Genomic DNA, 12,790 nt, shown 5'->3' with positions numbered 1-12,790 from the left:
AATTAAAATATTTCTAATATAATAAATACATATTTCTATTGATTCATCTTATATTATTAGATACATATAAAGATATGTATAATAATAATAAATTAAAAAATTTTATAAAATAATTAAAAATGTAATAGAACTAATCTTATTATTACATGGAATATAAATATTAAATAATACAAATTTTCCCATTAATTTTTTTCTCATTTTTGTACTTTTTTTATTGTCATTATCTTTAATTTTTTCTATTTAAACAAAAATACATAAAATTCAGTATAAACAATTATGATTATTTATATCATATATTTTTTAAGTGAAATTAGCTTTAACATTTTATATATGAAAATATATATATTTAAGTGTATTATTTAAGTTTTTTATCATTGAATTATAATTCTAATTTATAAGTCTTTCATACACCTAAATTTTTTTTTATAAACATTAATATATATATATATATTAATGTATTTAATGAAACAATAAAAGACTATATAAATGAACAATTATATTTCTAGATTATGATATATTTCTTTTTTCTTTTTTTGTTAAATAATTTCAATAATTTAAAATTCCTATAAGTTTCATCCTATTTAATTAAGACTTAAAAAAATTCTATAAATATAATGAAAAAAAAAAAAAAGTAAAAAAAACAAAAAAACAAAAAAACAAAAAAAACAAAAAAGCAAACAATATACAATTATGAAACTTTAAAACAATTACAAAAAAAAAAAAGAAAAATTATATATAAAGAAAGGCTATAATTTATTTAAATTCTAACTTTATTATATTTTTATGCAAACTTTTTTTTTATCCTTTTTTTAATATTTTATTAGAATTTATAATTAACGGATCTATAACATTTTTATTATTTATATAAAGTTGATTATTAAATATTTTATTTGTCGATATATTTTCTGATGCAATATTATCCTTCTTAACACTTTCATTTGTATTTTTTTCTCTTTCTACTATATTTTTATTTTGTATAAAGCATTTTTTTATTTCCCCATTATTAAATAATTGTTGAATCGAATTAATTCTTTTATTTCTTAAAGTATCATCCCAACGAATCTTTTTTGGTTTCTCATATCCTTGATGAATTATATATTTTAACTTTACTGATTTATTATTTTCATTATATAAATGTTCAAAATTTTTATCAAATTTTTTTAAAATTACATTATTGGGTAAAATTAATGTTCTTTCAATTGAATTATCAATATCATACTTTATTTCTGATTTCCTGTATTTTTCTTCTACATGTGATTCTTTATTAATTTGATTTATATTATTTTTTAATTTTTTTCTTAATAAATAACTAGGTTTCTTTGTTATATAAGGTAAAAACGTACACTCCTTCATTTCTTTTATAGTGTTTTCCATTTTTATATTTTCTAACTTTTTATTTTTTTTTTCTTTAAAATAATTTATATGAGTATGCAAATCAGCATTTATTAGATGTTCATCAAAAAAAAATATGCTTTTTAATTTCTTTTTATTTTTAGTAATTCTTTTTTTTTCGATTTTTTGTTCATCATTACTTGCCTTTATATAATGCATATAATTATAAAAGTCTGTTATTATATTTTTCGGATATTTAAAAATTCCATATATATTATTAGGAGAATTATTTGATTTTATAAATTGATGCATAATACCTATAAAATTCTCTTTACTTAAAAATCCCTCTTTCTTTTGAAACATTGATACATCTTTTAAAATAACTAGTAGAAAATTTGCAAAGTATTTTATACAGAAATTTTTATTTATTTCTATTTTTTTGATCTTACATTTTGATATATTTTCATTTAGTTCATTTTCATTTAATTCAATATGTTCTAATAAAAAATTAATATTATTTTGATAAATATTTTGAATTACATATGATGAATTTCTAAAATCAATATATCCATAATTTTTATAATCAAATAAAAAATAAAAATTTAAAATATTTTTTAAAATAATAATATCAGTCAATTTTTTATTGTTTTTGTTCACTTTTATTTCATCATATATATTCTTTATTTCTTTGTCTGAATTTTCTTTAGACAAAATAAAAGGAAAAGAATCTCTATTACTTAATGTTTCTTCTTCTTCTTCTTCTTCTTCTTCTTCCTCTTCTTTTATTAAAATAAATTTATTATCATCCTCTAAGTTATTACTATTACTTTTTAAAATTTCTTCATTAAAAATATCATCTAAAGTCTTTATATCATAATTAAATGAATTGTTATTTAAATATAAATTTTTTTCTTTTTCTTCGATATCGCATAATTTAAAACTATCAAAATATCCTTCCTTATCTATTTTATTTTCATTTACTTTAAATGCTTTGTTACTTTTCAAAAAATATCTTTGTTCTATTTTATGTAAATCACATGTACATATCCTACTCACCATTTTAAATTAATAAATTTTTTAAAAAGAATCTTAAAACATATATGGTAAATATTTGTAAATATATATATATATTCTTTTCTTTAATTATCTACATTTTCTAAGTTATTTTTTACTTTTTTATTTAATGATTTTATCTAATATTTTCTTACATTGTAAAAAAGAAACAAAAAGTTATTATGTTTATTACATAGTATAATAGACAAAAAAAAATTTATTTAAATATTATATAAAAAAATATAACTTTTTGTTGATAATTTAAAACTATAGATATTAAATTATTTTAATATATATATATTATGTCATAATTATAAAATTATTATATTACATTAGCTTTTAAGAAAATTTCCAATTATTTTAAAATATATTTACCTATACCACTCTTTAAAATATGAAGATAAAACATAAACTAAAAAAAATGAAAAAAAATAAAATAAATAAATATTATAAAAAAAAAATGTTAAAATGTTTTTTAAAAAAAAATAAAAATATAAGTAAAAATAAAAATAAAAATAAAAATAAAAATAAAAAAAAAGAAAATTAAAATAAAAAAAAAAAAAAAAATTAAAATGAAAAAATAATACACAGAAAAATAAAATGATAAAAAATTATATAAAACAAAATTTTAGATAATATTTTCAAAAATATAATAAAAATTAATTAACAAAAAAACATTTATATTGTTTGAAATTGTTCTTTTTTTTTCAAGTAGTTGCTACAAAAAATTAACTCTATTATTAAATTATACAAATCAAAAATTCTAATAAAATTAAAAAAAAAAAAAAAAATGAATAAATATAAAAGAAAATGAAAAAGAAAAAGGAATAAAAGATGAATAAATCAAAAAAAGAAAGAATTAAGAGCTATTATAAATTAATAAATAAAAATATTAAAGACATATCTGAAGATGAAATAAAAACAGCACATCTCTTTGAAAAATTGATAAAAAAATATAATTTAAAAAAAGTAGAAAAAATTAATGTGCCTTTAAATTATTCATCTAGTTACTTTTATAATTATTATTATAAAAAAAATCAGCCAGTTATTATTAAAAATTTAAGCTATAAAATAGGAAAGTGCATAAAAAAATTTGATAATAAAAATATCATTGAAAACATCGGAAAAACAAAAGTAAGCATACATGTTAGTAATTCTAAATTTCTAAATAACGTTAATAAAAACTTTCGTTATGTTCTATCTTCATTAGAAAATTTTATTTTTTTAATTTCAGAAGAAGATAAAAAAAAAAAAAAAATTTCTATTAATTATAACAAAGGAAAAATATATGTAACATTAAAGAATAAAAATTCATATGAAATAAAAAATCAAAAAAAAAATAATGAAAATAGTAACAATGAAGATAGATATTATAAATTTAAAAATGAAAGTTCTATTAAAAATTGTTCTTTAGAAAACAGCATTTCGTTGAATACTGATGAATACAAAATTAATAACTCTTTACTTAACGAAATAAAAGAAAATAAAAATGAAAATTATAATTACTATTACTATAGATCATTAGGTATAAATCAATTTAAAGAAGTCTCAGATATAAAAAAAATGAACTCTTTTATTAAAGATAATTTCTTTTTACCGAAAGAGATTTATCCACCATATGAATTTTTTGAATTTTTTTCATCAATTTTACGAATTGGTCAAACTAATATCTTTATTTGGTTACATTATGATATGCCAGATAATTTTTTAATTCAAATAAGAGGAAGAAAAAAAATTTTACTAATTCATCCCAAATTCATAAAATATTTTAATATTGTTGATTCTTCATCTTTTTATAATTTATTCCTAATTTTATCCAAGAAAAATTTAAATAAAAAAGAAAAAATTATAAAAAAAATACTTATCAAATATTCTTTAGTTGCTGATTTACTAGAAGGAGATATTTTATTTATTCCATCATTATGGTTGCATTATGTTTATAATATGCCTTTTCATACTTATATAAAAAAAAAATATAGAAATTTCCACCAGTACTTACTTGTTAACGAAAAAAAATCTTCATCTAATCGTTCAAAGAATTGTAAGGAACACAAAATAAAAGATAATTTAAATAATTTCTATTTAAATTCTAAATTTAAAAATATTACAAAAAATAAGTCATTAAAACATTTTTTGCATTTAAAAGATGAGCATCCTATTTTAAATTATTTTTTTTTCAAAAATAAAAAACATTTAAAGAAAAAAATGCTCTTTGGAAAAAAAAAAAAAAAAAATCCATTCAAATTATTTTTAAATAATATTTTAAATAGCAATGAGGAAGATATATGTAATTATTATAAAATTCATAGAGATCAAATTGCTATTGATAAAAATGATTTAATAAAGCATTATAGTCATTTAGAAAATTACGAAGAATATTTAAGTAAAGAGTTCAATGTTTGTATTAATGAAAGTAAAAATAAGGATGATAAAGCTAACTTTAATGAAATAGACAAAGAAAGAAAAATTCGCATGAAGAAAAGTGAAGAACAAATTGAAAATATTAATAACTTGAAGAACAATAGTTATGAACATCTAAAAAATAATAGTATAACTGAAAAAGAAAAAAATAATAAATTAACAAAAAAAAAAAGTAACACTTGTAAAGATTTTTCATTAAATACCAAATTAAATATTAGTGTTAATTACTTTTTTAGAAAAAAAAAAGAAAAATGTCTTTTTAACAAAAAGGATTTATATGGAAACCAAGATATTAATGTTGCTAATCAAATTTTTAAAAAAATTCAAAAAGAAATAAAACCTATAATATCTATGTCATCTAACTATAAAAATTTTTATTTGCAAAAAATACAAGGGTTACTTTTTTCTTATATTGATGAGGAATATATATAAAAATATATTACAAATAAGTATTAAGTTTTTTTTTTTTTTTTTGTTTAGAAATATTCAATTTTTGTAAAAATATTTTCTTATATGTAAATAATTTTAAAATAAAAATAAAATAGTACTTAAAAACAATGAAAAATTTTAAAATAAAGATTAACAATATGCTAATATATAGGATATGTTTTAATAAATAAAGGAAAAAACAAAATAACACAAAAAAAAAAAAAAAACAATATTAGTATTTTTATAACCAATAATGCGCAGAAGAAAATATACATACATATGTATAATATAAATATTTATATTTACGATTTTTAACTATAATAAATAAGTGTAAAAAACTAATATTTATTTTAAAGTATATATATATATATAGATGTTGACAACAACAAATGAATATAAAAAAGAAGAAAAAATAAAAATAAAATAACTAATTTTATATAAATATGCAAACATTATAACATATAAACAATATTAATATGTATTGTTTAATATGTTTTTAAAAATCTAAGTAATTTAATAAAGAAGAATTATTACTATTCTTCAATTTTTTAATGTATTTATTATTATAATTATCTTTTGAATAATTCAATTTTTTATTAACCATAACATAATCATGTTCATTTTCAATTCCATTCTCATCATCTTCACTTGTATATAATTTTTCATAATTCATATATGCGTTATTATTATTATATTTATGATTCATTTCCTTATTATCTATATTAAAAAAAATGCCATAACCAATATTAGATATGATACTTTTTAATTTAAAATATTTCTGTTTGTATATATTTAATTCTTCATATAATTTATTATTTTCTTTTTCTATTTCTTCAGTAGTATACTTTAGCATTTCTTTTAATTCATTATATTTTTCTCTTTCTATTAAGACTCTATAAAAAAAAAAAAGAAGAAAAAAAAAAATTAAATAATATAAATAAAAGTATTTTTAATAAACTAATATAAGAATATAAAATGTATAATATTAACAATAAAACTAAGTTTTCTAAACTATTAAATTGTAAAAATTTAGTTTTTATTTTTATTTTATTAATTTTTTTTTTTTTTTTATATGTATGTTTTTTTCTTTTTCTTACATATTTTGAAGATTTCTTATGACATTTAAGAAATCATCAGCTTCTCTTTGGTAAAAGGTTAAATTTAATTTTGTTTGATTTAATAAATTTATAATTTCTGGAGATATATAATTAGAATAAGAAACACTTTTTTTAAATAATCTTGATTTAATCCTTTTTTTTCTTTTTTTTTTACGTTTATATTTTTCGTATTGAAGTAATATATCTTCTTTTTTCATTTCGCTCTCTTTCGATGTATTAAATGAATCAATTTCTAATTTTTTTGCTTTTTTTTCATTACATATATTATTATCTACTTTTAAATCAAGAACCTCACTTTGAATAGTTTTCAATCCACTTACAATAATTTTGCTGTTGTTATTTCTTATTTTTCCTTTTAAGATGTTTTGAAAATTAAAAGATTTAGTCTTTTTACAATTGAAATTCAAATTATCTTCATATTCTAATTTTTTTAGCACTGTTTTATTATTACTTAAACTACCACATTTTATTTTAATTTTCTCATGGCAACTTAAATTGTTTTTATCCAATGAAGAATTTCTTTTTCCTAAACCATAAAATTTGGATAAATTAATCTTATTTTCGGTAAGTGGTTTATCTGCATTATTATTTTTATCATAATTAACTATTTTTTTTTTTTTTTTAATACTTTTCATTGAAGCAGTAGATGAAGCTGTATGAAAAGAAATAGACGACTTCATTTTGTAATTGTTCGATCTATTTGTATCATTTATTTTTTTTTCAAAATTTTCTTCTGATAAAATTATGCTTTCATTTTTATTTATATTTTCAAAATTTAAATTATTATTATACAATACTATTTCTTTCATTATTGCAATATTAAAAAAAAAAAAAATATATAATCATATAAAATAAATATAAAAATAAATAAAAATAAAGCGCTAATTCGCATAAGAAAACAAAAATACTATTTACAAGAAAAATATAAATTTAGCTATTCATATTTTAAGAATTTAAAAAAAAAAAAAAAAACTAAAAAAATAGAAAAATAGAAAAAAAGGATATAAAAAAAAAAAAATAAAATAAAAGTATGTGCTAAAAATATTAAAAATATCTTCTCTTTTCTTTTTCTAATTAACAAATATTATCTTATAATATATAATGTACCTATGAAAAAATTGCAATATGACTTGGACTTCAATAATGAAATTTTTACTAATTCAATTATCTTTTTTTGAATATATTCTTATTTAATTTCAAATATCTTTTTTTCTTTGAATAATTTTTTGAAAAGTGGACTTTTTTTTAATTTTTTTTTATTTTATTAAAGATATATTAGTTTCAAGATTAATTAGAAATTACTTAGAGAAAAAAAAATTCCATTTTTTTTTTTTTATTCATATTCATTATAAAATAAAATATATGAAATAATTAAGTTGCAGAAAGAAAAATAAAAGAAATATAAAGTCTAGCACATTAATATTTTAGAATTAATTTTTTTTTGACTTCTAAAACTAAATTATGAAAAAACTGAGAAAAGAATAAAAAAAAAAATTCTATCATCAAAGTTATATCTGGCAAGTGAATTTAAAAAAAGAAAAATTTTTTTTAATAGTATAAATTTATTTATTAAAAATTAAAAAAAAATTTATATTTAAAAAAATCAAATATATATAAAGGAAATCTACTAAATACTGTATTAAAAAAAGTATTTTAAAATTTATTTTTTTTTTATTATTTAAAAAATATTGTTTACATACATAAAATATATATTGTATATCTTTATTAATATCTTTGTTTTCTTTTTTTTTCAGTTTTCTTTTTTAATAATTTTATTCAGGTATACATAAATAGTAAAATTTATAATTTGTGATTTTGAAAAATGCCTTTTTTTTTTTTTTCTTATTTTATTTTTTTTATAATTGAAAACAAGAAATCTTTTTCATATGAATTTTTTAATATTATTAATATTCATACACTTGTATTAACATTTTTATAATTATTTGTATATTAATTATTTATTCTTTTTTTTTTTTTTTGTATTTTTTTTTCCTTTTTTTTTTTTTTTTTCATCTTTTTTTTTTTTTTTTTTTTTTTTTTTGTTCATTTATATTATTTCCATTGTTTCATCTTTTTAAAAAAGAAGTTATCTATGTAAAAACAACAATATTAACAATTTCACAGTTATATATATATATATATATATATGAGTATTTCATTTTTAGTTATTTATAATATTTTTATTAATAATAACAGTTTTTCTTTAGAATAATATATATAAATAGAAAATTAAAATTTTTTTTTCTTTTTTTAATTATGACTTCGAATTATATTATACATATTGGAAATAAGGTTATAAATAAAAGAATAAAAATTAAGGAGTTTCTTAATAAATATGAAAGAAAAGTATTAGAAAAAAATGTAAATGCCTTTTTTTATATATTAATTAATTTATTGTTCAATTTATCAGTTGATCGATTTAGATTAGTTATAAATAGAAAATATATATTTTTTAAGAACCGAAAAAAAATTGACATTGTATTTAGCATAACAAGGAAACTGCTTATACTAAATAAAATTGATATAAAAGAAAAAATTACAAATCTTATAGAAAATAAAAAAAGTTGTATTAGTAACAATGAAATATATGAAAATGAATTATACGAAGAAGTAAATACTAAAAGAAACATTTTTTCTAATACCTTAGTAGATAATATATATAAAGAGTACAGAAAACATAATGCGAAAAATGAAAAAGATTATCATAATAATAAATCAGAAATTCTTCGAAATAATCAAGAAAAAATTTTTGACAAAAAATTATTTTATGAAAATTGTGCATTTGAAAATAAATCAAATTATTTAAATTATTATGAAAATTTCAAAAATGATTATATAGATAAAATTTCATTCTCCTCAAATTTGCATAATTATAAAGATGTTAAAAATAAAATTAATGAATTTAAAATAAAGTCAAATGAAGAATATCATAAAAACAAAAATATATTAGAACAAAAAATAGGCAGTAATAAATATGATAAGAAAAATATTATTTTAATAAAAAAAGAAAAAAAAGGAAGTATAAATATTTTTGATGAATTTCTTGATATTTATTTATTATTTCGCTTAATAGGAGGAAAAGGAGGATTTGGAGCTAATTTGAGAGTAAAAAAAAAAAAAAAAAAAAAAAAAAGTAATGTAGATTCATCAAGAAGCTTAAAAGGGAGTAGAATTTTAGTTGATAGAATAATTGAAACATCAGAAATTTTATTAAAAAAAAAAGAAAAAGAAAAAATTTTAATTGATAAACTCAATAGTTCTTTTATAATTAATGAAACTGATGAGAATGATAATATATTAAAAAAGCATATTGTTAATGATGAAATCAATGAGAATTCTAATCATAAGGAAGAAAATTTTATAAAAGACATTCAGAAAAAAGAAATACGTGATATTATTGCAAATGGAATTATTCAAGAAAAAAAGCAAAAAAAAATTTCAAAAAAAAAAATTGATAAAAATATGAAAAGTAGTAAAAGTAGTAATCTAAAATCAATTGAAAACCTTTACAATTTTTTATGAAGACATAATTTTTTTATTTTTTTATTTTTTTTTTACATATTTATGTAGAAAAAAGTTATACTAAAATATGAACTTTTATGCTCTTTAAATACTCTTTATTAAATTTTATTAAATATATTCTGTTTTTTATACATTTACTTTTCCTTTTTTTTTCCTTTATCACATAATTTTGAATATTTTTAGTAACTTAAAAGCAAAAATATTTCATGTTGAAAATTTTTTATATGCATACCTTCATTTTCCTTTCCCCTTTTTAACATTATTATCTTATTTTTATTATTAAAATATTCTTATTAAATTTTTTAAATATTTCTTAAAGGTTATTGTTATCTTCATTTTTTATAGAAATGTAAAAGATTATCATAATTTAAATAATAATTATGATATGTTTAATGAAAACATAAAATTCTTAAAATTTAAATGAATTCTGCTTAAAAAAAAAAATAAATAGCTTAATATATTTTATAAATAAAAAATAAAAGGAAAGAAAAGAAATACTTGTATTAATTGATAAAAATACATCAAAAATAAAAAAAAAAAAAAACAATATATAAATAAAAGAAGTATAATTATTAACTAAGATTATATATATATATATATTTTACTTTTTTTTTTTTTTAATACTTTATAATTATATATATTACTGTATGAATTTTTTTTTTTTATTTTAAAAAAAAAAATTTTGATAAATAGAAAGATTAAAAGTTAATATAATTAAAAAAATTATTTAAAGAAAAAATAATACATACATATATAGATAAATTTAATTATAAAAAAAAAAAAAAAATTTAAATGAATTTTATAACTAATTTGAATATATTTGTTAAATTATAAATAAAACTTTGCTTGTATGTTGTATATATATGCATATATTAAAAAAAATTTTTAATTTGTATATAATTTCTTTTTTTCTTTTTTAGTTATCATTTTTATTTGTTGTATCATCTGGTACAAATTCCACTTGAATATTATATATTTGGCAATTCTTAAATACATTTTTTGCAATATTTTCATTACTATATTTGATAATAGCATATTTTTCTCCAAAAGAAAATAAAGAAAAATATGATATATGTTCATTTAAAAAAATTGAATTGTTTTTAAGTATATAATTACTTAATTCTTCATTATTTCTAATATTATTTAATGAACTAATTTTGATTGTTGTGCTGTTTTCTATATTGTTGTTGTCATTATTACTGCTATAATTATTTAATATAAGTGTATTAGAAAATTCATTAAAATTAGAATCATCACATTGATTATTTAATAACTGTATTCTTGTTTTTAAATGATCTATTAATGTTTGTAATTCTTGTTTTGTTTCATTGGTTATATTTTTGTTATTAAACATATTAATATATTCGTTTAACTTTTCTTTACATTTTCTTAACAATTCTTTTTGCTTTATATTCATAATTTGCTCTCTTTTTTCTGCGCTTAATGATAAAAATTTTTTTTCTGATATGTTTGGTGATACATATTTATTACTATTAACCTTCTCATTAAAATAACTAATTTTTTTTGATTCATTTCTTAATTCAAATTGTAAATTTTTAAAATATTTTGGTAAGTTATTATAAGCGTTCAAAGCACTTTCTGCTAAAACAAATTTTACAATAAATAGGTTTTTTCCTTTAATATAACAAACTGAATCAATATTTCCATATATAAAACATAAACTGTAAATAAAATTTTCATCAGTATATTCATTTGAAAGATTATATATATATAAAATTTTTGCCGCTTTTTTATTTAATATATATTGGTCATTACAATAATAATTTTGAGAATAATTTGTTAAATTATTGTTATAATTATTTATTCCTGGATAATTTATATTATAATTACAATAATTATTATAATTTGCTTGATTATAGTTTGAATTATTTATATTATAGTTATATAAAAAGTTAGAGTTATAAGATTCCTCTTCATTATAATGCATACTATTATTATTATTCTTATTTATCTTCAAATTTCTTTTATCTTCTTCATAATTATAATAGCAGCCATTTACATTATTAAAATAATTCATATTTTTATCATAACTGTTCCCATAACTTCCTTGAACATTATATTTTTTATCATTATCCATTTTTACATTTAAAAAGAATTAAAACATAAAAAAAAAAAAAAAGAAATAAGAAAATAATAAGAATAAGAAAAAAAATAAAAAAAAAAAAAAAAAGATATAAAATATGATAAAACAAAATATTCCTTAGCTTATACTATTATTATTTTTTATTATAAGCTTTTTTTTTCTAATATGCCAGATTTTACTTTATAAAACTATTAATAATACAAAATATTCATATTCGTAATTAACACATTCCTATATTAATTTATAGTACATCAATTTTTTTTTTTTTTTATTCATATAGTGTAAAAAAAGAAGAAAAAAAACTTTTATAATGATTTGTTCTTCAAAATATTCTTTAAAACAAATATTTCATTATTTCGTCTTCCCCTAATAAATTTTCTTCTTTTTTGTAATATCTCCTTTTTTTTAATTCTTATTTTTAATTATAAATTTTTTTTTAAATCTTAAAAAAATAAAATTAAATCGTACATTTCAAAAATCTTATGAAAAATTGTATGCTTTTGATTTAATTTATTTATTTATTTTTTTTTTAGTTTTCTTTTTAAAAATTAAAAAAAAAAAAAAAAAATTACAAATATTTCATAAAGCATTAACATAATAAAAATTTTCTACATATAATAAACATTATATATATATATTTCATATACTAATTCATTGTTTGATAATAAAATGTTTACTTTTAAATTTTTTGTATTTTTTTTTTTTAAATATTTCTTTTTTATTCATATACGTGATAAATTTTATAGCAATTTTGAAAATTTTTTTTTAATATTTTTTGATAATTTTTTTTTTTTTTTAACACTTCTTTTTA

The 12,790-nt window shown here is 15.6% G+C and overlaps 5 protein-coding genes across 5 annotated transcripts; 2 read left to right on the top strand and 3 right to left on the bottom strand.

The window, feature by feature from the left end:
- Positions 1-798: 798 nt before the first annotated feature.
- On the bottom strand, positions 799-2,391 carry PRELSG_1145600 (conserved Plasmodium protein, unknown function; the record flags this gene model as incomplete). The annotated part of the gene is made up of 1 exon (XM_028677750.1): positions 799-2,391. The coding sequence occupies one exon, from the start codon at positions 2,389-2,391 to the stop codon at positions 799-801; it is 1,593 nt and encodes a 530-aa protein (XP_028534108.1).
- Positions 2,392-3,219: 828 nt separating this feature from the next.
- On the top strand, positions 3,220-5,238 carry JmjC2 (JmjC domain containing protein; the record flags this gene model as incomplete). Its single annotated transcript, XM_028677749.1, has 1 exon — positions 3,220-5,238. One exon carries the CDS (start codon positions 3,220-3,222, stop codon positions 5,236-5,238), a length of 2,019 nt encoding a protein of 672 aa, XP_028534107.1.
- Positions 5,239-5,731: 493 nt separating this feature from the next.
- On the bottom strand, positions 5,732-7,162 carry PRELSG_1145400 (conserved Plasmodium protein, unknown function; the record flags this gene model as incomplete). Its single annotated transcript, XM_028677748.1, has 2 exons — positions 5,732-6,128; positions 6,333-7,162. 2 exons carry the CDS (start codon positions 7,160-7,162, stop codon positions 5,732-5,734), a joined length of 1,227 nt encoding a protein of 408 aa, XP_028534106.1.
- A 1,447-nt stretch (positions 7,163-8,609) lies between these two features.
- Positions 8,610-9,875, top strand: PRELSG_1145300 (conserved Plasmodium protein, unknown function; the record flags this gene model as incomplete). Its single annotated transcript, XM_028677747.1, has 1 exon — positions 8,610-9,875. One exon carries the CDS (start codon positions 8,610-8,612, stop codon positions 9,873-9,875), a length of 1,266 nt encoding a protein of 421 aa, XP_028534105.1.
- Positions 9,876-10,791: 916 nt separating this feature from the next.
- On the bottom strand, positions 10,792-11,973 carry PRELSG_1145200 (conserved Plasmodium protein, unknown function; the record flags this gene model as incomplete). Its single annotated transcript, XM_028677746.1, has 1 exon — positions 10,792-11,973. The coding sequence occupies one exon, from the start codon at positions 11,971-11,973 to the stop codon at positions 10,792-10,794; it is 1,182 nt and encodes a 393-aa protein (XP_028534104.1).
- Positions 11,974-12,790: the final 817 nt, after the last annotated feature.

The sequence above is a fragment of the Plasmodium relictum genome, assembly GCF_900005765.1.
Source record: "Plasmodium relictum strain SGS1 genome assembly, chromosome: 11".
NCBI lineage: Eukaryota > Apicomplexa > Aconoidasida > Haemosporida > Plasmodiidae > Plasmodium > Plasmodium relictum.
This window is presented reverse-complemented; position numbering and strand designations above follow the sequence as displayed.